The sequence below is a fragment of the Paralichthys olivaceus genome, chromosome 21 (assembly GCF_024713975.1).
Source record: "Paralichthys olivaceus isolate ysfri-2021 chromosome 21, ASM2471397v2, whole genome shotgun sequence".
Classification (NCBI taxonomy): Eukaryota; Metazoa; Chordata; class Actinopteri; order Pleuronectiformes; family Paralichthyidae; genus Paralichthys; species Paralichthys olivaceus.
This window is the reverse complement of record NC_091113.1, coordinates 622,496-647,500: the sequence shown is the minus strand read 5'-3', so window position 1 is coordinate 647,500 and position 25,005 is coordinate 622,496. Positions and strand designations below refer to the sequence as shown.

General features: G+C 44.5%; 1 protein-coding gene across 2 annotated transcripts in view; it reads left to right on the top strand.

The window, feature by feature from the left end:
- grid1b (glutamate receptor, ionotropic, delta 1b) overlaps positions 1-25,005 on the top strand; it is a 246,133-nt gene that overhangs the window by 137,262 nt on the left and 83,866 nt on the right. For both annotated transcript variants that reach the window (XM_069517723.1, XM_069517724.1), the window contains exon 3: positions 15,140-15,424. In XM_069517723.1, coding sequence (XP_069373824.1) covers positions 15,140-15,424 — 285 coding nt within the window. The remainder of the gene's footprint in view (positions 1-15,139; positions 15,425-25,005) is intronic.

Genomic DNA, 25,005 nt, shown 5'->3' with positions numbered 1-25,005 from the left:
TGTGTGTGTGTTCTCTGCTTCCTGCAGCTGAGATCAGATCTGATCAACGTGAATCTGTCAGAGAGGAAGTGAACTGATGGTGATGTCATCACAAGTGGTTTGAAACTCTGGTTTGTGTTTTAGTCTGAACACAAACTGAGACTTTAGTAAACGGTGACGCCCACGTTCTCTTCTGATTGGTTCTCATCAGTCACATGACTCGACTACCAGCGGTGAAGTCAAAGCGTCGCTAACACTTCCTGTCAGTCACAGCTCCACCTCGTCCCTGCTCTGACTCTTCACCATCACTGCTCCTCCTTCAGAGGAGGTTCTGTTGCTAAGCAACCAACTGCAGAGGAGACAACCTACTTCCTGTTTACATCACATGACCAGTGGAGGTGAGCGGTCATGTGACGTGTGATGGATTCACTCACTCGCTCTTTAGTTGACGCAGAAATCCGTCTGTCCCTGATGTTGTAGAATGTTCCACCTCTGCAGTGAATTCACTGCCTCCATCGTTTTCACACGTCTCCTCTGACGCTCTGCTCTTGTGATTTTCCACAACATGAAGTTTATTAGGTTGTTTTTTTCCTCCGTGACCTTCATCCATTCATCTCGTCCTGTGAATGTGCAGTAGGATGTTGGAGCGCTGATGCGGACGCTGTGATTGGACGACGCTCCGGCCACTAATGGAGCCAAATGATCTTTTCTGAGCTTCGTCCTTCAGTAATGGATGGAAATGAGGCGGGAAACCACGAGAGCTGCTCAGACCTCATCTGGTCGTCTGATGCCTCCGCTAATGGCTGAGAGTGTGTGTGTGTGTGTGATACACACACACACACACACACACACACACACACAAAGCCACTCTTGGTTTCATCCTTGAAATCATTGATGGAAAAACAGGAGCGCTCACTCTCTAGACAAATCATTGACTGGATAGAAACGTCAACATGACGGCTCTCAAATGGGACACGGAATCATCTGTATCGCCCCCTGGTGGCTGGCTTCAGTATAGATCATAAACCTCCATGTTAGCAGATGGGACATGGACCAAACTTCAAACTCAGAGTAGAAGTTAAACAAATGTCATTTCAGCTTGTATGGGCGGGGCCTGGGTGCCATGGCAGCGCTCGTGTCTGATACATTGGCTTCATGTTTGTACGACGGGAGGAAGTGGAGACGTGTCGTCCATCTTTATTTACACAGACTCACACACACAGACACACACACACACAGAGAGACAAGAGTTGTGAGGGAAGATGAGCTGTGATGGAGAAAATAACAAGAGTTCAAGTGTTCTTTGTTCATACATGACGTGTGTGTGTGTGTGTGTGTGTGTGTGTGTGTGAACATACATCCTCTCATGTTTGTGATGATTACCTTCGCTCTCATGTCTCCTTCACGGATGAGTAATGACAGGCTACTGCGTGGCTCTGATGTAAAGACACCACCTATCTGCATACAGTCGACACACAGACACACACACTGTGAAGCAGCTGCTGGTGTAAATCAAAGCAACAAGCAGCTGCGGTCGCTGTAGGAAGGAAGAAGGAGAGAATAACGTGAAGGACGAGCAAACACAGACGCTGGCAGCTGTAATAAATCCTCCCTGAGCCATTTCTCTCTGGTGTTTGTGTCCGAGTCTCATCAGGTCAAATCGATACCTCGCTCACACCGACTTTAATTTCACCTTAGATTGGTATTAATGACATTTTGGGAGAAAAACAGAGTTGAAAGAACTTGGAAACTTTGACAGGATCCTGAACTGAGTCTGTGTCAGAGCAGAAAGTTAGAAAATCCAATTTCGCTTTTGGAATGATGTCAGACAGGAAGTAGTGTTGGGTGTGAGGACAGAAATGATTTTACACATTTAACTTTTCATTTGTTCAAAAGATTAAGATGAATGAATATGAGCACAATGGTTTATATAAATGTACCAGAGTTAGTTTTCTTCTGGAGTCTCAGGCAGGTAGATGTTAAAAAGAACAAAGTGGATCTTTCATTCATTCGGTTTATTTTCAAATCCCACAACATTCTTCACACAATGTTCCTTCAGTTGTTGAATCTTGAAAACGTCGGAGCGTCACAGAGTCCAGGACTTTCAGTGATGTCGTCATATTTCTTGTTTAAATCCTGTTCACATGATGCAAAGCGGAGAGAAGCAGCTGAAGTTCAGAGGAGCTGGAATCGCAGAGCGCTTCTTTCTGCTTCATGAATAAGTCGTTGTGTTCTCGCAGCGTTCACGTGTTTGTGTTTCTCTGACGAGCCTCAGTTGTTGTGGTGTCGGGCGGTTTGATGCCGGCTGGAGGCCGATCATGAAATATCTGCAGGAGGTTTCAACACTTGTACAGTTTTCTGAAGATCAACACATGTGACCCACTTTTCTTCTTCTCTTCATTTAACAGTTTGTGTTTTAACACGAGGGATGTTTGTTTCCATGTTGGTCAATGAACAAGTGAATAAGAGATTTTTACTCTATTTATTTTGATGCTTTAGTTTCTGATATTCAAACACTGAATATTCTTGTATCTCCGTTCATCAAGCAGATATTGATCCATACATTTTCAGATTTCCTCTTTATTGCCTCATGTGTTTTGTCCTTCAGCTCAGTTCAGTGACTATCAGCTGATTGATGCCGACCTTGACTTTAAACACGTCGGTCCATTAATATTCTTATAGGAGCCGTAATGTTCTGTTTGAGAACCATTTGCATGTGGGAGTCGTTTCCGTGGCGTCGCTGTGAACGTCGTGTGTTTGAGTCTCTCGTGTCTCGTCCTCGATGACACGTCGTTCACATCAGTCGGTTTTAAATCAGTTTTAAATGTGATTCTTTTATCGCAGCCTTTTTCTCTCAGCTACATTTGAACACATCTGATTTATTTCATTTGTTTCAGCTTCAACATTTAGCTTTTTATTTCAAAATCAGACAAAAAACATCAACATCCGTCGATGGAGTAGATTTTCTTCAGTTTCGTTAAAATACAGTTGATGTTGAATCTTTCTGGAAGAACCTCGACACGAGAGTCCTTTAACATGTAACATCCAGTCACATGACCCGTCAGACATGTTGGAGATGTTTTCATCTTCACTCTGGGGATTTAAATTATCCTGGAGGTCAGTTGCATCATGGGAGGAGACGTCTGTGGTCGTCTTCACGTCCCCTCACGCCTTCATCCTTTTGTTGTGTTGAATCTGAGCAGAGACGACCCGAGGGACGGATGAAGGTTTCACTCAGCTGCTGGAGGAGGAGGAGTGATGGAGGAGATGTGGAGGTGTAGTTGGAGGAGGTGTAGTTGGAGGAGCAGCTGAAAAAGTGTTTGATGCTTCAGTCTTTGTTGTTCTTGCTCCTCTCATCAATAATGGATGGAGAGATCTTCTCCTCCGCTCCGCATGATAATGTTCCTCCTTTCAAAGAGTCAGAGAGATGCTGCACCACATCTCCTCCTCTTCCTCTTTTCTTCTTCCTCTTTTTCTCCTCCTCTTATCTTCTTTTTCTTTTCTCATCTCCTTTATTTCTTTTCTTCTTCCACATCTTCTCTCCCTCTCCTTTCTTTTTCTAACTTCCTTGTCCTCTCCTTCCTGTTCTCCTTACCCTCCTTCTCTTCCTCTCCTCATCTCTTTTCTGCTCCTCTCTCTTTGCTCTCCTTGGCTCTCTCCTCTTCCCCTCACCCTCTTTTCTCCCCCTCTCTTCTGTCATGTGCAAAATGAGCTTGTCCTTGATCTGCAGCCTCTCCACTGGGCCTCGCTATCCCCAGACGCCGCTCTGTTTCTAGGATGAGGCGCCGACCTCCGACCCTCCTCTCAGCTGCTTGTGAAAGCTGACAGGAACCACCGGGCTGCTCGACTCCTCGGGGAGTTCAGAGAGACGAGAGGAGGAGGAGGAGGAGGGGGAGGGGGAGGAGGAGGAGGAGGAGGAGGGGGAGGAGGAGGAGGAGGATGTTTCCCACTCTTCCCTCAGGGCTGAACAGAGGATTTAGTTTGAACTTTGGATGTGTCTGGTCAGATGTGTGTGTTTCTGCTGCACTGAGACGTCGCTCGTTCTTCGTAATGAGACGATGTTACGTCTAAAACAAAACTTAGCTGTCGGGTCCAAACCGAACGTCTCGGTTCACGATAAACCAGCTGCTGAGTGACTTTCTCTCTAGTTCAGATCAGATCCGTTCTGTTTCTCGACACTAACCTGTGATAGCAGAGAGCAGGAGGCGTCTCCTCCTCGTGTCCGTGGACGTGAGGAGACGAGGAGGAGACGATGCAGATTTCAAGTCTGAAAACGTTGTGGCCGTGGAGTCCCTCGCTCACACTCGAGGCTGCGGGATCACTTGACTCACTGTTGTTTGATTTACCTGGAAACGTTAATTATTTGCATTCGTTTCCATGGAGATCGTTCTTCTTCCTCGGTGACGTGGACGCCTCCTGACTGTGTCGCGGCCGGAGAGATTTCACTTTATTTCTGTTTCCTGCTCTAAAACACTGAGGCTGCACAAACAAGCGCGCCCTCAGACGACCCCATTAGCTCAGCTTGTGTTTTTATATGTTCCCTCCGAACCTCATAACTGCTCTTCAGCGGAGGCTCGTCCGCACCACGTTACACCCTCAGCGTACTGAGGGGAGATGGCCTCGGCTTTTTCAGGCCATTTGACAGAGAAACGGCTCCTGTCGGGACGCTGAAGTGTCTCCGAGCTTCCCATCAGGCCTCAGTGCTGAACGCAGAGACGCTGCCGTGACGGGGGGGGGGGCTCTGTGTGGTTTAAGTGACTGTGGGGGGGCTGATGTTTGTTGGCGCCGCGGAGTCGTAATCCAGGAGATTCTTTTCTCGGGCCAAAGTGAAGAATCACAGTTCTGAGTTGTTTCAGTTTTGTTGTTGAACACAGACGGAGCCTCATGAATCTTTCAGGCTTCATCTGGACCTCGGTGGTTTTATGTTTTCGTCTTGGCTGCGTCTGTTGGAATCAAGAAGTCGAGAGTTTGACTCGTGTTGACGAGTCGTCTGCTGTCGACTGTTAGATTTTGGAGATTTTGTGGTAATTGACAGATTCGGTGGAGGAAGTTAAAGCAGCAGCAGCAGGAGGTGACGGACGGATTCGAACCTCGGCCTCTGCAGCGCATGGTTCACGTTCTGCTGCTGAGGTCCCTGAAAGCCTCGTGTCCGCTGTCCACTCACATTAGTTTGGCTTCGTTTGACATAAATGATTCAGGTATAATTCCTCTGCTGCTGCGAATGACCTTTATGTAAGTTTCAGATTTCATTATGATTTTATAGTAACAGGTTTTTCTCTTTAGCTGCACAAGTTCTAATCCCGTGTGCTCGGGAGTCAAACTCCATCTGTAGCGTCTTGTCTCTCACGCCGCTGTGTCACGTCTTTAAATGCAAATCCTGAACCCTGCAGGAAATGTAAAAGAAAAATGATTCCTGCTGCTGCGGATTAGAGCCGACGACTTTACTGAAAACTGAGTGGAAGTAAAACAGCTGCAGACCGGACGTCGTGACTTTCATTTCTGATGGTAGTAAAATACGTCCTCTGCAGGAACCAATCAGACGTCAGTGTTCAGAGCTCAACTCACTCCGACAGACATCAGATGCACAACATTCGTTTTTTTAAGGTCGTAGAAAATCTAAAATGGGATCATCTGGATTTCTTAATGAACACAAATGATCGCGAGGCCAAACGTGACAGAAGGATTTGCTTCATGTTAGTGTGGACATAAAGGACAGAGGACATCTTTCTGTCCACGTCACTCGTTTCTTCTTCTGTTGGTCCATCCCGACACTTTCATGTTGTCTCTCTCTCTCTGTCTCTCTCTCTCTCTCTCTCTCTCTCTCTCTCTGTCTGTCTCATAGAGGAGCCTGACTGATGGCTCCGTCCCTCAGCTGTCTCCTGGTGATGAATGACGCCCAGAGACTGTCCCGCTCTCACTAATACATCATTACCCCTGACGCTTTCCCTGCGTCTCTACACACACACACACACACACACACACACACATTGAGAAGGTGCTGGTGTTAGCGGCTCTTTAAATCCTCACTGAGCAGCAGCTCACCTGAGGGATGTGAGCTAACGACCCTTCGCTGTAATTAAGCTCTTCTTCTGTGTTTCTGTGGGTCAGAGGTCGAGCGGCTGAACGAGGATCCAGAATCCTCAGCGGCAGCTCAGACCTTCATCCATCCGTCGCTCCTCCGTCACCAAACTGCTGCTGCAGTAAAGACGTCGTCTTCCACCCGGACACTGGTGTTCTATCCTTAGCCCCGCCCTCCTCCCTGTCAGCTGCTGAGCCTGTCAATCATTTTGACGAGCTGTCATGGCTCCGAGCTGAGACGGAGGTAACGTCCGTCTTTACTGCTCCGAGGAGAGATTTATAGTTTTTCATTCACAGTTTAACTGCATCAATCAACATGAATTAAATTAGTTCAGAATCTAATGAGCTGTTGTCACATGAGAGAATTATTCCTGAGCTCAGCAGTTTTCTTCTTCTCAGATTGTTACCATTACTACTACTACTCCAATACTACTACTACTCCAATACTACTACTACTACTACTCCCATACTACTACTACTACTACTACTGTTACTGTTACCATTACTACTACTACTCCAATACTACTACTACTACTCCATTACTACTACCACTACTACTACTGTTACTGTTACCATTACTACTACTACTCCAATACTACTACTACTACTCCATTACTACTACCACTACTACTACTGTTACTGTTACCATTACTACTCCAATACTACTACTACTCCAATACTACTACTACTACTACTACTACTACTACCACTACTACTACTGTTACTGTTACCATTACTACTCCAATACTACTACTACTCCAATACTACTACTACTACTCCATTACTACTACCACTACTACTACTGTTACTGTTACCATTACTACTCCAATACTACTACTGTTACCACTACTACTACTACTAACAGCTGATCTCTGTTACTGAGGAGGAGCCAGTTATTTCGACAGGCAGAGGCTTGTGATTGACAGGAGGCTTGTGATGTGTGGGTGACCCTCGATACCACAGCTCCGTCACTACAGGACATTCATCATGTTCCATACACACAGACAACATACATGTTCATCTCTTGACTCGAAACTTTGCGTTGCTCTGTTTGTTTTTCTCTTTGTTTTTGACAGAATTTATATTTTCATCCTAAACTGTGAATTTCTTGTTTCTACAAGAATCATGATTCTCAGTGGGGGGGAAATATTACAGACGTGTCACCACACTCAGGCATGTAAAGAAAATGCATGTGGACACATGATCCCAACACACACACACACACACAGTGTCCGGGGGGCGTGGCCTGGGGAGTCTGGGCCCTGACAGGGTGTGGCTCCGCAGCGTTACGAGTCCTGCAGCTCATCTTCTTCAGCCTCTTATTAAAGAGACATCGTGCGGCAGCGGCGGCTCAGTGCTGAGAACGCGGGGGTGGAGGCCGGGGGGGTGGAGGCCGGGGGGGTGGAGGCCGGGGGGGTGTTGTCAATGGTGTGGTGTTGTGGTGGTGGTAGTGCAGGGTGTTATGGGTAATGGGGCTGCAGATCCATGGAGATAGATAGTTTAATTAAGCATGAGAGAAATTAAGACCCCGTCGGCCCGAGGTGAAAAATGAGCTCTGAGGGCAGAGGGAGCCGTGTGTGTGTGTGTGTGTGGTTGTGTGTGTGTGTGTGTGTGTGCGTGTGTGTGTGTCTGTGTGTTTAAAAGGAAACTGAAGACTTTTAATTTCATTTCTTTTATTGAATTGTGTTTTTGTTTATTCATTTGATTCTGTCTTACTGTAAAATCCTTGGAATCTATTTTTACTTCTTTCTTTGTTTCTCTGGATTGTTTTCATTTCAATACTCAACTTTATCTCTTCTTCTTTCTTTCTTTTCTTTTTTTTTATCAGTTCATCATTTCCTCTTTATCTTTGTTTACCTTCTGTGTTTATTTTGTAAATGTCTGAGATTAATGACAAATGAATGAGTGAATGAATATTTAAAATTTAATCAAATGACAAAATTAAATCTAGAGTTTAGTTTAAGTTATTTCACCAGCTGATCGTTAGAAGATGGAATTTAAGTTTAATCTAAGTTTAATCTTCCATCACAACACGGATGATGGATGCTGTGATGATGAATGAATGAATGGATGGATGAGTTTGTAAACTTGTGTAACTGGAGGATCAGTCTGTCCGATCGGTCTCGATGGTCGATGATCCTCTGGTGAGCAGCAGGGTTAAGGTGTAACGAGTTAAGGTGTAACAAGTTAACGTGTAACGAGGTAACGAGTTAAGGTGTAACGAGGTAACGAGTTAAGGTGTAACGAGGTAACGAGTTAACGTGTAACGAGTTAACATGTAACGTGTAACATGTAACGAGTTAACGAGTTCCTTTAGAATCCTGAGAGCGGCGGCTGCCACCAGAGTCGATCCCTCCGTTGTTTCTCCATCTTCACGTCTCCTCTCTCGCTCTGTGCTTCCTCTGGGTCTTTGCCTTGATTCCTCCAGTGTTTCTTTTCATCCTTCCTCCTTTCAACTCCTCTGAAGTTAATCTCTCTATCAGCACCTCCCGTCCCCTCCTTCCTACTCCAGACTTCACATCTCCCATCAACCGTCCCGCCTTCCTCTTCTCCCTCTCTTCTCCTCGTCCTCTGAAGTCTCACTCAGTCCCTGTTTCCTGTCTTTCATCTGGATGCTTCTGGAACGAGGCCTCTTCAGAAGCGAGTCAGTGCAGTTTGGAGTTTGAGCGTCGGTCGATCCGAGGGGAGCTGAGACTCTGAACTGGACAAATTAGCAGATTTTATTGAAATCTTAATTTTGAATCATTGAAATAAGTTGGTTCTAATTTGCAGTTTGGGATCTTACATTTGCTTTGAGACAACGTGAATGTAACGACAGAGAACGTGTGATCATCAGTGAAGAAGAGGAGGAGGGCAAGTGAACTAAAGCTACAGCGAATGACGAGATGTGAACCACGTTCATCAGACTGTCTGGTACAACTTGACAGATTTATTTATTTATTTAGAAAATCGTCTGGAGAACCCTGCGGTTTTTTGCATCTCTTGTGATAACGTGTGATTGATCAGCAGCAGCAGAGCGACCCTCATTTACATGAAGATATTGTGGATTAACGCTGATGTGTTTGCAGAAGTGAGGGATTTAAAGAGAGAGAGCAGAAGAGGACAAAGAGAGAAAACAGAATCCCGACATCTCCCTGCTCTGTCTCGAGCCGCTGATCTGTTCAATAAGACCTGGCCTTGTTGCATTAATTCTTTTGTTTCGTTATGCCGGTCTGGAGACGTGTTTCCACTGCCGATCGATTATCTGTGCTTCCCTGCCCTCCGTGTGACACACGAGTGAATCTCATTTCCCCTTTTATTGTGTTGCAGTAACTTAAAAACACAGATTCACAGCCCGAGGCCGAGAAAGAGGTGAGACTGAAAGCAGCAGCTGGATGTTTGCGATGAGCAGCTGATCTGATACGAGCTCACTCCGTTAAAGACGAGGGTCACTCGTTAAATATCTGAGGCTGTCTGGACTTGTAAAAAACAACTGGAACAATTAAAAAGTGGAGTCGTCAGTAAACCTCAGATTTTAAAATAGATTTATATGTTGACCAGTAAACTGCTAAAGCTACAGATGAGGCTGCTGCTCATTTTTACGACCACGTCGATGTCATTGCTTCTGAACTCGTAAAGTACGAACATTTCATTTTAATGGGAACTTTTGAAAGGAAAAGCCACAAAACAGCTCTAAATAAAAGAAATACTCTTAGTTTCTTTTTTAGCTTTTTAAAGATTCAAAGTTCACGATGAGAAACCATTTTAAAGACGTAACGACTGATTTACATGAGAATAAAACCCGTCAGGCAGGAGATGAGGTCATTTAGTTCTCAGGCTTATTCCAAGTGTATATTTTGAATCATCTGCATAAAAAACATTAATTTCAATCCGAGAAAGTTTGATAAAAATGACATGAGGCCCCGGACCGAACCTTGAGGAACACCACAAATCTAAATTTTGGTTGATTGAGTTGCAGACAGATGAACAAGAGTTTATTCTAGTCTGAAAAAATGAAGTTGTAACTGCTTTAGAAACTTGACTCAAGGGAAATCTTCACCTTCTCTTAAAGAAACTGGTTCACATTTCAAAATAAAGGTTCTTGAACATTTGTTAAACATGAGTTTGTTGATGTGAGTGATGAGGATCAGTTCTGTACAAAAAGCTAAAGTGAACTCTGAAGTTTGAGGTGACGACATGAATGAAAACCAGCCGCAGTGTCTGTGTCTAACCACAGAGCCACTGCAGAGTCATTAAGAAAGAAAGCTTCATTATATCAGAAGCTGCAGTTTGCATTTAATTGAAAACATTTTTTGGAAACAGAAATCTGATAATTTTCTTGTCTAATTTGCAGACACACTGTAATTAGGGTTCGTTCTGATCTCGCTCACAGAGATTAATTTCTTAACATTGTGTTTTAGAAGAAAAGAAAACATTTGTGTAGCTTTAGTGTCATGTCTTATTACACAGCCAATGAAAAAGACTGCAGCCACTGCAGCTGTTGCTCCATCAGACTGTGATTAGTTCTTGTGTTGTGGCGTTTGTGCTCATTACATTGAATACTGTTAAATATATGTATGAGACATGTTCAGTTTGATAATGCATCACATGCAAAGTTAGCAGCTCGTCGGCCTGTGAGGCCTCTCGTTTCTGAAAACCATCTGTTTACCCAGTGAAATTGCTGCGAGCTGTAAGGATGTTTACATCTCCGACAAATCTTTGTGCAAGTAGCAGACTGAGCGTTCCTGAATGTGACATCGTCTCACGAGCAGAGCCTGCATCTATAAAACAATCAGTCTCTGCCGCAGCGTCTCACATCCTTAATGACGGAGCAGTTTAGCAGAAACTCCATGATCCTCCGCTCAAGGAGAAGATGAATCTGCTTTGTTTCTGTGTTATTGATAAAGATCACACTAATAAGGAGGAGGGGGGAGGGGGAGATCTTTGTCTGGATTCGACTCTAATGGTTTTTGTCTCCCGCCGTCTGGCAGCAGTCGCTCTGTAAGTGTCATTAGGATGCACGGGGAGTCGCTTCGCCTAAATATTGCGCAGGCTTCATTTAGCACAGATGAAACCATGACTCACTGTGGACTCACAGAGTGAGTGAGTCACGTCGCAGCCCAAATCATTGCAGCTCTGCTGCTGAGTGACTTATCCCAACAGCTACCGGCGTTGTGTTTCTGATGCCTCCGAAGCTATTAGTGGCGTTCTGGTGTATTATGCTAATTGGTCCTCGGTGATTTCAGCGTCGGACTCACTGAGAATTTTAGTCGCTGATACTCTGAGGCTCATTAACCATGTGATCATTCTTGTCATGTGGAGACACGTCAACAGAAGACGAGTTGTGGATCTTTGTTTAAGTGAAGTTAAAACTCTGAGCTGCTCGGGGATAATTATGAATTTTCTTGTTTTTAAATTTGGGCTCATCAGTACTTTTTTTAAATGCATATTTTATACATCAGTGTTTTAACTTATACATTTACAGTGGGTCCGAAGATATAACCTGTGCACGTTCCCTCAGCCTTACGGAGAATTCAGTCTGCTTTCATTTGTCATATATTATTCCTGGCTGCAAAGGTGACGTCATTAAAACATATCTGCAGCAGCAGGAAGTTGTTTTCATCAGAGAGCAGCTGGTGAAGATGTTTTTACTAAAGATAGAACTGAAACAGAAGAAACACTGGACTTCAGTTTAGTGAAGTTGAGTTTTATTCTGAAATACTGAAACCTTTTGACTCGTGTAAACTTAGAAACACTGCAGCTCTGCTCTTTACTGGAATTCTTCAGATTTGTTGTAAACCATCTCCCATGTTTTTCCAGATTTCCATAATTGGCCTGATATCTGCAGGAGTCAGACTCATAACTACGGAGTTATGGCCAATTACATTTTTATCTTCCTATAGTGCAGCCGACAAGTTAAAGGGTGTTTCTGTTTTCTAATGAATCTAAGAAGTCATGTGGTGAAGGAGACTTAGTTTCTCATTTGTCTCCACGTTCTGTGAGTTTGTTTGTCTCAGTTTGTGGTTGGAGATGTACGCAGTGGTCCAGTGGAGAACATGAGTCAGCTTGTTGGGAAGACACATTTTGAACCTGTCAATCCAGGAATAAAAGTACAATGAAGTCCTGTCTTTGTTTCTCAGCTCATGAATAATCTTTTCACCAAATCTGATGAGAGCGTGTGGGTTCAGAACTTCCTGCTGATATCAAAAACAAATGGGATTGAAGACACGGCCGTCCTCGTCCTCTGTTTCCAACCATCAACGCTTCAGCTCTGCAGGAGACCTGAGATTAAAGCTGCAGCGGTGAGAGCTGCAAATATTCTGCTCTCACGTACCAAAAGATCCGTCAAACAACAAGTCACTGCCACGCATCCACTAGAGGGCAGTGCAGGGTGGAGACTGCCTGAAAACAACAAACATGGCGATGGTGGCGGAGGTTGAGATCCTCTTCCTTCTAAGAAACACGTAAGAGCGGCCATGTTATAAACAGTCGTCCATCTTATTTCAGTTCTTTGTCTGAACTCGTGGCTACGCTGCCACCGATGGTTTCCAGTGGTACTGCTCGTGTTGTCTGGTCCTGTCTGAAGAAGAAGACAAATACTGTGGACGCGAGGCTTCAATCGTTTGTGTACTTGTTACCATACGTTGAGTGAATTAAAGCGTATCAGAGTACATTACAGTGTAGTGTAGCGTATCCTAGCATATGTTAGCGTATCCTAGCATATGTTAGCGCATCATATCTTATTAAAGCGTATCGTAGCATATCGCAGTGTATTGTAGCATATCGTAGCATATGTTAGCGTATCGTAGCGTTTCTATTCTTAAACCCAGGTTTTTCGTGCCTCTCGTGCAGCTGGTGTTTTATTGTCTTTCTGTTGGATGATTGTCACAGTTTTTATTGCGTATATTATTGTGTATTACTACTAATTTACTTACTGTATTGATGTGAAGCACTTTGTGACTTTGTTCTGAAGGTGTCGCATTAAATAAACTTGTTTCTACATAATGAGCCCTCGGTGAATCCTCCACCGCTGTAAAAGAAAATCCACATCCAGATTTGTTTTTACTGAATTGAACCAGTGAGTTTGATTCCCATCTTATCTTCCAGGCAAAGAGTGGCTAATTTAATACAAGATTACACCCTCAATGTTTCAGTGCAGGTTCATTATCTCCACTTTCACACATTTGTCTCATTATCTCATTTATATTTTGTTGGTGGAATTATTTTCTCTTCTCAAAACTGCCGATGCTTCTCCCTTAATGAAGATGAATTTCACACTAACGAGTGAACGTTGACGATCTCCTCCTCCTGCACCGTCCTCCGTTTGTTCTCGGCTCGGAGAGATTCAGCTTGAGTTCAGCCAAGTTTGACTCATCAAACATTAAGCGGCAGAGTCGCTGCGACCAGCCAGCTGCTCTCACGCTTGTTTTGTTTTTGTGGAAAACTACCTGGATTAGCTTCGTGCTCGTCTGCCCAGTTTTTTTTAAACCTCCCCCCTGGTGGTCATAACACACCGTCTGCCCTTTGGAGCATCTCTTGACCTTTAAGTCTGGACAGTTGTTCTCCTGCAGAGAAAGTTGGACTCTAACCGGAGGCGAAAGGTTGCTGAGAGGTTTAAACTGTGGTCGTCTGTCTGCGAGGGGAAGTCACAGCAGGAGGAACGATCTCCATGTGGCCGCGGTTTAAAAAGTGAAGATTTCAACTTCACATGAAAACTCCATGTTCCAGGTTGAGTTAACTGTTCATTCTTCTCTTGTTATGAAACCAACATCCTGGTATCTTTTATATCTACAATCTAACAGAGCTATTGGCTGCTGTCAATCAATATCCACAACAGATCCCTGCATGGCTCCTTGTTTCACCAGGAAGTATCTGCCGTCTTTTCATTGGTTGGTTGGCGCCTTGATCGGCCAGGTTGGTTGGTCGGCTTGTTCGGAGGTCGACCTGTAGATGGTTGGTTGTCTGTTTGATTAACTGGTTTATTGATTGAGTTGGTTGGGCACATGGTTGTTAGGTTTGCTGGTTGTTTGTATTAAGTGTTGTATTCAATCTCTCTGAAAGAAAACATTGATACACTAAAGATGTGCATCAGCTAATGTCGCCTATTTGCAGGAACCATAACGCTGCAGTGACTCTAATGAGGAGAAATGTATAATGAACACATCTTTAAAGTTGTAAGATGTTCATACTGAGCATCACTTCTCTCTCTGCATTATCTGCTCACTACAACTCTTCATCATTTTTATGCATGAACTCACTCAGTGGCCTGAGCTTTAATATCCAGCCAACATCCAACTGCTGTGTTTTTAAGATTGGAAAGAAAAGTGTTGTTGCTGAGCACAATGCAGTGCAATTATATTTATATTCTGCAGAAACATTCACTGTTAGAACAGTTTCATGAGGACGATAGAAACATGGTTCATTTAAGCATCTGAAGAAATAAACTGAAACCTTCAGCAAACATTTAAATTAACTCATGTTCCTGCAGACAAGCTGAGACTGTGTCGTCTGCACTTTGGCCCCTAACATTATATATCATGCTATCTGTATATAGACCATCAGACTGTATATATACAGAGAGAGAGATATATAAAGATATTATATAGATATATATATCCATATCCTGCTCCGTCAGTGACGGTGTTATTGCAGCCTCTTCATGTGTGGCCTATTTAATCATCCCAGTATCTTCTCTCCTGTGGAGTCGGAGACAAAGTGCAGTTTAAAGTTCATAAGTAGGTCAGCACAGAGGAAAACAATGTTGTAACCTGTCAGAGGCTTCAGTAGATTTATGACAGTGGAGCCTGGAATCCACAGCAGATCCTGGAGGGAGGTCAGGACATTATTTAACATCAGCTGCTGCTCTGTGTGTTTATATACGTGATCATCATCTATTCATGTTAATGTATGTGTTTCTGTATCCTGTGTTCGAGCCGGGTTCTGTTTACGCCTCAGAGACTTCGTGTCTCAGTTTAATTTGAAAGAAATCAGAGTTAAATTATCAAGAAGAATCCAAACTTTGTCTACGTTTGTTTTTCTGCTCCGTGCTTCTTTTAACCCTTCCAGGTTTCCTCACCCATCTCTCTCTCTCTCTCTCCTCCAGCCTGCGAGCTAATGAACCAGGGCATCTTGGCGTTGGTGACGTCGACAGGTTGCGCTTCGGCCAGTGCTCTGCAGTCACTGACGGACGCCATGCACATCCCCCACCTGTACATCCAGAGGAACAGCGAGGGATCGCCACGGACCGCCTGCCAGTTCAACCCAAGCCCCGGAGGGCAGCGCTACACGCTGGCCGCCCGGCCGCCGGTACGCCTCAATGACGTCATGCTGACGCTGGTGGAGGAGCTGCGCTGGCAGAAGTTCATCGTGTTCTACGACATCGAGTACGGTAGGTGATCAACAAACACAAACGTTTTAATGGATGAAACAAGATGCTGAGGTTCATTTGAGGTGGTTGGTTGCAGACTTTTCCTCATCAAGAATGAACTTTCTCAGCTGCACCAATGTTCTCGTGAAGGTTTGCTATGTGTCGTGCAGCCCCTGGTCTACATGTTAATGTGGGGCTAGAGGAAAGAAACATCATGTGTCCTGTAGGTGAAGGTCGAGAATCGAACATGTGAGAGTTTGTGAAATACATTTTCTACAGCAGAATGTTTTCACAGGGCTGAATGTGTCTAATGAGGAGGTTTGCTCAGGTTAAAGTCCATGGATATAAAATATTCCACATAAGAAACGAATGGATGAGAGAATTCAGACTGACAGGAATTAAAGAGGATTAGTGTCAACAGCAAAACAAGAGCTACCAGATCATTAATGTTGGCTGATTAAATCCAGAGAGGAGGTTTGAGTTTTGTTTCGTGTGGATTAACAAACCAAATCTGTCCTCTGAGACAATTAAGTGTGAATGGAAAATGAACGAGGAGACTTTGTGAAGTCAGGAGGAGATAGAGGACGGTATCGCTCCACTAAGATGAAATAATCCACAACAAGTCTGCCAGGCTCTTATAACAGTAAAATAACAACGAGGAGAAGAAGCTGTGTGAAAATCTGCTGTAAACTGACAAACACGTGTTCTGAGCCACAGGTCTGATTAGTTTTACTCCCTGATGTTGATTCTCGCTCCTGCTTCTGTTATTACTTGTTGGCAGAAGGAACAGGATCTGTCCCCGTTTGTTCCCCGCATGCAAACAGAAACTTTCGGAGCCGCCCCAGATACGAGGTCTCAGCTCTCATCACTCGTACGTGTTCATATAAATCATCAGTGAGGCTTGGTACCGAACTTTGTACTTTTAAGTGCATCAACCAAATTGCGTCGGTACAACGAGCACCGTTTAAATCAGTCAGTAAGAGAAGGTTAATCATCTGTGGAGAGCCGACGCAGATGGACTTCACATTTAAACTCTGCACTGATGTTTCCCAGTAGAAAAACTACGATGCAATGAGGAGCCACGTTTCCCCCAGCACTCGCCGCTAACGTTAGCAACACGCCTGCAGCCAGAGGAAGAACACGATGAGACTTATTAATTCTCCAGTTGGATAAGGTCTGGCTGCAGGAAACAATCTCGTTCACTGTTGGTTGTTTGGTTCTCCTCTTCCTCCTACATACTGCACCTGTTTTTTCAATACTTGTTCTACTGCTGGAGGTGAAATCACATTATCCGGTATTATAGACAGAGAAAAAGTACTGTTGGGCACCAATAACGAATTCTAGTTTGTTCACCTCTCCTGAGCTCAGTGATTCTTTCAGTTTCCGCACCTTTAACCATCCACCAATAACACGACTGGAAACAACGACGGAGACGCTGCAGCGCTACGAAGCAGGTGCCACAGCACAGGAGGGCACAATGATGAAAACATCAGCCATCGTGTCTGTGTGTTAAACTGAGCTGTGATGTGATAAAATGAGCAGGCAGCTCTCTGACTGACAACACGATGCTTCATCACTAACAACGTGTTTATCCTGCGGACGCAGATTCATGTCGACCACTGAAGCAGGTCAGCAGCTCGTTTGACCATAAAGACCAAAAGTGAAACAGAAGAGAAAGTTTGAAACTTGATAACGAAAGTGAAAGTGAATAAATATGGTTTCATGTTCTGAAACTGAATCGAGTCTTTGAGAGCTTGATGTCTAACAAAGAAGGTTTTGCGTGATTGACACTAGATTTTGAAGCGTTGCATAATATTTTCATGAGTTGAAAAAAGGTGTCTCCTCCCTGTTGGGCGGTAAACCTCCAACAGGAGGCGCTCAGGAGGAGTCCTGACAGCACAAACCCCCTCAGTTATGGACGTGAAGGAGCAGCGGTTCTACTCTGAACTCCTCCGGATGTCTGAACTCCAAAATGAGTTTAATCAGTTTTCTCCAACAGGCTGAGTCCAGACACCCGACGGAGAAAAGTTTGGACGCTTCTATTTGCGATCTCGGTCACTTTTGTTCTCACTAACTATATTAAATGTTTGAGGGAGAGATGAAGGAAACGGGAGATCGATGGAGGAGGGGTTCACAGCAGGAGAGCAGCAGAGGAGGATGATGTCTGAGATTATTAAAAGGCCATTAGGGAAGTTATAACCTTCATTGACCTTTATCGAGTTCTCCCTCTTTATGATGATACTGGTAGCACCCCCCCACCTCACAACATGAGCCGCTCGGTATAAAGAAGACAAAGCATCTGAATGCAAAGTCCTCAGACTAATGTATAGTGCTGCTCTCTTATTCTTGCTCTTGCAAATGAGGCTTTTAGGCCTTTGAAAATGTCCTAAAAATGCTAATGGCCGTGTGTATTTGTGTGTTAATGGTGTCGAGCTGCATCCTCCCCCAGATACATTACAGTCATTTTGTGCTGTGAGGCAGAAAACATCTTACTTATTGCCCTTTTAAAAAATGGAGCAGGAAAAGGTTGCGAGCGGGAGGTTTCAGGAGGATGGAGGAGTAAAGAAGGAGGGAGGTGATCCGATGTGCTCCTTTAATCATCATCACGGCAGAATGACAGTCCCGGCCGGTCCGTACAAACTCGGCCAGACAGCCAAACCAAAAAGCCCATCTGCTCCTCGTATCCCTCAACAATGAGCCTGTAATCCGAATAAATGGGCCTCCTGCTCGCCTCACACTTATAATGGCTCCTCTCGTCACACGGATCGAGGAGGAGGCCGATGAAGATGAAGAGGGAAAGATTTAGTGTTCATCCAAACTTCTCTTTTTACTTAAACGTGTTTGTGGTGTTTTTCAGTCGACTCTCGGACCGAGAGGCAAAGTCACTCCCTGCGTCAGCAGCTCGTGTTATTTAAAAAGAGAATTATTATCTTTTATCTTCACAAACCTCTGACCAGCTTCAGTCTGCAAACATCTTTTTTTCCAGGCTCGTTGTGACCTTTGACCTCACAAATCAGTTCCTCTTTGAGTCCAGTTGAATATTTGTGCCAAATTTGAAAGGATTCTCTCGAGGCGTCCGTAAAATAACACGTTCACAAGGGAAATAAAAGGGTTTATGTCTTTTGACCTTTGCTCACCAAATTTAAATCAGTTCATCTGTGAGTAAGAACGTTAGCGGTAACCATGGAGGCAAAATCCACAACACAACCGAGGTATTTGAACATCCAACACAGACTGGTTGTTGTGGAGTCTGAACTCTGTGGGAGGTTTGTCTCCTCTCCGAGGACTCTCGACCTTCTGCTCTTAGAAAACGACTGAAGCAAAGAAACTCGCTGCTGTTCACAGGTTTGTTTTTAACACGAGGGAGATTCCACCTCTTCCCTCTGATGCTTAGTTTCACGACTCCCAATCAAATAGTTTGTCATGAATTCCTCTGGGAAACATTCACAAAGGAGTTTGGAATAGTTGTAAGATGCTTAAATAATTTTGAGTTGTCTGGCTTTGAAAGCGTTTCCATGACCGGACGTTGCAGCAAAGCTTCAGAGATGGACCCTGGGCTCTGATGTATTTGTTTGGAATCGCTTACTTGGACTGTATCTTAATGAAATCACATTAGGCTCGATGGATTTTTGAGTGTAATCGATACGGGATGGTGGCAATTACAAAATAAGGATATAGACAGATGCAAGCATTTAGCCTCTCAGAGACTGTTATCCAGAATGATTGAGAGTAAGTGCATCAGCAGCTGCAGGGCCAGTGTCTGAATTCTTTTAATAACCAGGCAGTGGACAGAAGGACCGATGGACACAATGAATCTGCAGCATCGCGTCCTTGGAACATTAATGCATCTGTGCAGCCAACATATTCACTCGGACAAAACCTCTTCAATGGAGGATCCTCTTTTGTTGCATCTTCCTTTTGTCCACTCTGTTGTGATCAGTCAGCTGGTTCATAGTCACGTGATGATACAGAATAAGGTCTGAGGAGGAGTTTCAGCAGCTTCAGGAGAGGAGATCCTTCTATTTGAGCATTTTACCTTTAACTTCAATAACACACTAGAGAACAGAAAGAGTGAAGAGCATCACGTGTCCTTCGGGGAGGTGGAGGTGGAGGTGAAGCTCTGGTTGGGTGAGATAACGTCCTGCAGTGGAAACACTTCCCCTGAGGAGATTCAGTGGTTTTCATGAGGTCCAGTCTGAAGCTCATTCCAGGACGTGATGGATGAATTCCCAGTCGACGGTTTCTCATGAGGCCTTTAAAATGGTTTAAAGTTACCGGAGCCGCTGTTGAAATCTACACTGTGCAGCAGGCGGCCATGTTGGGAGGCCGGCACTAAATTGAAGTTTGCTTGACCATGGAAGGAGCAGCTAACAAATCCGTCTCACTCCAGCTGCATGAAGTGGCATTTGTTGAGCTTTCAGTTTAACATCAGGAAACAGAGGAGCTGGTTCAGGAGCCTCAAAGCACCTGCTCCTCTGCTCCATCAGTCATGACACGGCTCTGAAGGTGTGACCCACAATCAGATGATCCTGAAACAACCAGCTCCGCAGTGTTGGTGCCTCAGAGAGTCCTCACAAAGACAGAAGTACGAGCTCAAACACACTGGGATTGATTCTGTGAGCGTATATATATCAATATGGCCGCCATGGTGCGTGTGTCCACTGAGCGTGACTCAGCAGCTCAGCCACATCAGAGCTGCAGACTCCAAATATCACGCCGGGCCGAGCGCCGGGCCGAGCGCTGGACGCTGCAGTGCGCTCTGGGAAACTGTGTTTTCATCAACACCCAATCAGAGGCAGCTGTCAGGTGGAACAGAAGAGCGCCCTGGGAAAAAACGTAGATAAAGACGTTGACACAGAGAGTGTAGGGTGTGTGTGTGTGTGTGTGTGTGTGTGTGTGTGTGTGTGTGTGTGTGTGTGTGTGTGTGTGTATTGTGAGTAAACAAACACACACTGGCCGAACATGTTTCCTCTCTCTCTGCCAATCTGCCTGTAACACACACCTCCGCTGTGGCCAATAAAAGTGGTGTGTGTCCCTGAAAACCAGTTCACACACACACACACACACACACACACACACACACACACACACACACACACACACTCTCTGTCCTAACCTGACCTTGTCAAAGTGAGAGGGAGGAGAAAAGAACATGAGCTCGTTGTGAATCATCAGTCTGTTATTAAGGCGACTCCAGCCGTGCATGAGGAACTAAAACAGCCCCTCGTTCATCTGAATCACACGAGTCATGAGACCAGGAGGGAGAGCGGGTCGGCCACTAACCAGAGGGATGGTGGTTCGATCCCGGCTCCTCCACTCTGCCTGCGGAAGTGTATTTCTTGTTCGACTCGATGGTTGGGTGTGAGGTATCAGGCTCCTGCTGATTGACTGTTCACGACCAATCAGGAGTCATTCTCAGCTGTCAATCATGACGTATATACCTCAGCCTGCCACCAGGGGGCGATTAGACGTTTTGGCTTCACTTTTGGAAGCTGACATGCTGTTCATCATTATTCACAGTCTATGGTTGAAATTCAGTGACGCGTTACGAGATAGTTTTTAAGATGAGTTGAGGTTCTTCATCAGTTTATAATCGTGAATTTTAGCGTTTTATTTTCAGCTTTTCCAGAACTAACTGCAGCCGGCCACCAGGGGGCGGAGGCGAGGATTTGGCTTCGCTTTGGGAGCCGTCATGTGGAGATTTTGTTGCCTCAAAGGAAAAAAGGAAGTTCTGATCAGATTCATTATTGGTGAGGTATAGATATCTTCATTCAGAATGAGACGAAGCGTTGCTGCAGCTCGGATCGTAAACAGAGCAGAAAACTGAACCTGAGCCGTCGACGTGTTTCCTCTTCGCTGATTTCAAAGCAGCGATATCTCGTGTTTCCACTCCGCCGCTGCTCTGCCTGAACCATACTGTGCACTTCTGTTGACATTTTATAAATGTTTCATCCCTGACGGGACTGATCTCATGAGCGAGAGCTCTCCAGTGGTGCGATCGCTATCCGGGAGCGATCGGCAGAAAAGAACGAGATTCAAACAACAATGATTAAAATATGAAATGTTAGAATACCAAGTCTCCGGGAGGAGAGAGGAGAAAGGGAGTGAATGAGAGGGAGGTGAAAAGGGGCCGAGGAGGAGAAAGGAGGTGGATTAGCTCCAGACAGGCTGAAGAAAAGCTCTGCCTGAGGCTCGTGGCTGTTCAGATGCGTCTCTGCCTCCGTGAAGAGCTCGTTTGCATACTCGATGTGTTCTGGGTTAAATGTGTGTTTGTGTTGTTCCACTCGCTGCTTTCATCCTCATGTGAACTTGTGCCTGAACGGTGTGGATTTAAAGGGCCACTCCACACACGTGAAGATCAGTGCGTTCTTAACGGCTCCGCTGTGTCGTCTGTGACCTCGGGGGGTTTGTGGGCTCTGAGGATAACGTGACTTCCTCTCGTACACGTATGATAAACAGCCTGCAGATGTGGAGGTGTGTTCATGTACATGAAGGCAGCGAAGTCGAAGGAGACAGAATAAACTTTATTCATCTTTTCCCCTCATCGTTTTCATTTGGTCATGTTCGGACAAAACATCTTTAGAAATATTTTGTGCGTTCACTGGCAGCTCACAGACGAACACGTGTTTCCTTCCTGACGTGAATACTGATCAAATCTGAGTTCTTCATATTTGATCTATTATATTTTGTGAGTTTTATTTTTTAGAACTATCTTTTAATAGATTAACATCTCGACTCAACGAGACAATCATCAGCTTCACCTCAGCCAAGAAACGAATCATGTCGTTGCACTGACACAATTAAAGACAAACCTGTAAAAACTGTTCAACCTTTATATCGTGACAAAGTCATTAAACCTTTTTGTGCACGTGCAGTTTGTCCTGATGGAGCAGGACCTGATGTAGAAACCTTGACTTTTAAATGCAACAAACAAATCTCAGCACTGGATCTGACATTTTCTAATTATTTTTTACATTTTCCTGTTAATTCCTTCAGATTATATCGTTTCCTGCAGGAACTCATTGTGAAATCAGCATCAAACTACAAATTTAAACTCAAAGAAATTCTGATTGAGAGTCTCTCTGAAAAAGACTGAACAGAAATGAGAAACAGAAATGTCTCGAAATGGTTGAAACTAGTTCTGAAACGTAGATAAACTCATTCATGAATTCACAGAATCCTTTGAAAAAGAATTTGTATCGAGGTCCGTCAGTCTTTCACCTTTTCCACTTTTTAATGACTAATTCAGTCCAAAGTCACCTCAGTGTCTCTTTTAGGTCTCAGAGGTTTAAAACCTTTCATGTTGTAAAAAGTTAATTCTTTTAATAACCTGGTTTCTGCTCATCATCCCTCAAACAGCGTTTCTCATCCCAACTTAAAAAACGGCTCCTGTTCGGAGCAGCATGTCAATTTTCTCCTGTTAATCCTCCAAACTCTGAATTAATTGACACGATGGACGTGTTTCCACCTCCTGGGAAATGAATTCATCTTATTTTCAGATTAGTGGAATCTTGGCTGCTTCTGAGGACTAAAAGCAAAGATCAATCAGAGAAGAAGGATTCTGGGTAAAGAGGTGAGGAGGGACACCGGAGACAAAAGAGAGGAAACTGATCCGAGGGAGAAAAGGAATTAAAGCCTCGTCTCTGATGTGGTTTCTGTCGTGATACTGAATTTATGTCCACACACAAGCAAGATGAGTAAAGAAGAAGGATTCAGATCCTGAGAGAGAACTCACCAAACATTTCAGACGTTCCTCCGTGCTCCTCATCATACATGTAACTCCACACGTATGATGAGTCGTCTGCTTCACTCCACTGGGATCTGGTAAAGGAGAAGACACTTCCTGAGAAATCTGTCGATTGAAGATGTGTTTCTCACGGATTCAGAGTTCGGACACTTTCAGGTGCGTTACTGACAGAGTCTGTCTCTGTTGCTATGGTTACACCAGATGTCCACAGGTGTGCAGCCTCTAAATCTGAGACTTGTGTAAACGTGTCTTGTTTAAGTTTGGACGAACAGAAACTGAGACTTTTTGTAAACGTTGACGCACGTTCTCTTCCTGATTGGTTCGTGGTCACACGACTCGACTACCAGCGGTGAATACACTGCGTCGCTAACACTCGACAGCAGCCGGGCTCTGAGATGCTCTTATTTACTCTGCTGCCGAATTTCAAAAGCGCATTTTTCAGGTTTTCATAAAATAATTTTGTCTTTGAAAAAAAATGAGATGAGACCTTGAGAGACCGCGAGCCTTTAAAAGATGCTTCCATTCACACGGCGTCCCTGTCCGAGGTTCAATCCATGTGTCTGACAAAAGCTCATCACGGACATTTCATCGCTGCAGCAGATATTTCTCCATCGGTTTCACCTCGGTTTTTTTTAGAGTTGATGGATGAAAGCAAAGCGACAAAAGAGGAAGCGTCCATTGAAGGGATGAAAAGAGAGAATTCATCCGTGAGCTGAAGCTGCAGCTGCTGATGTTCCCTTTAGCACACATTCAAAATAAGATCTGATCATTTCTGTCAATAAGCTGAAATTGAATCAGTTATAAATCAAACAGGTCCAGATATTTACTTTTTGTTTGGACCTTCATCAGTGAAAGGAATGTTTAGTTTGAAACATGAGACCAAACGTCACCAACCAACCAGGACTCAGACGAGAGTGAAGCTTCAGTTCAAATGTTTCTACAAGGTCCAGAATAAAGTTTCAGCTTCGAACGTCTCCGTCATCACAAGTGATTCGTGTTGGAAACAGAACAAAGAAGCTTTTCTGGAGCTTTAGATCAGGTCACATGATCATCATCATTTACCCACTTGTGAGGAAATTGTTTAAAATGTCCCGAGCACTTTAGAGCCTCCGTTTGACCTCTGACCTCCCTGTGGCGGCAACGACGCTTCATGCGTTTGGGTTCTGAGGTGGTCGAGTTTCCCAACGCGTCACGACATCCTCTTCTACGTGAGCAGACGCTGCTCCCTGACGTCGTGAGGCAGATTCAGAGAGACAGGATGACGAGAGTGACCAGGAATAGAAGGAGGAAGCAGACGGAGACGTGGCAGGATGTGCTTTCACGCTTCATCTCTTCCTCCTCCTATCGCTCCTTATTTATTCAGTGACAGTGGCTCCGACCACAGACGGGAAACCTCAGCTTTGACTCTGCTGCATTTTAACAGTGAACTCTCTGCAACCTTCCGGGAGATTAAGGTAGAGATCAGTGTGATTGGTTTTAGTTCAGAGAAACATGGCGTCACTTTGGCGTCTTCTCTGAGCCAACAGCTGATTGGCTGCTGGAACGACTTCCTGTCCCTGAGGATGAATGTCTCCTCAGCGTCACCGTGAGAGAGACGAAGGGCAACGAAACCACAAACTAAAATCAATCGTTCAAACTAAAATCAGGGTGAAACCAGTGGATGGTTCGATCAGCTGCTCGATCTTTAACCAGAGTCTGAGCTGACGGTGTGAAAGTGTCTTCAAACAACCGACAGCTGCAAAACACTGACATTTGTTTTTTACATCTCATGTATTTAAATGTGTTTGAGTAAATCGTCAGGTGTTGAATTATATCTACAGAAGGACGAGCTGTGTAGTGTGTGTGTGTTTCAGAC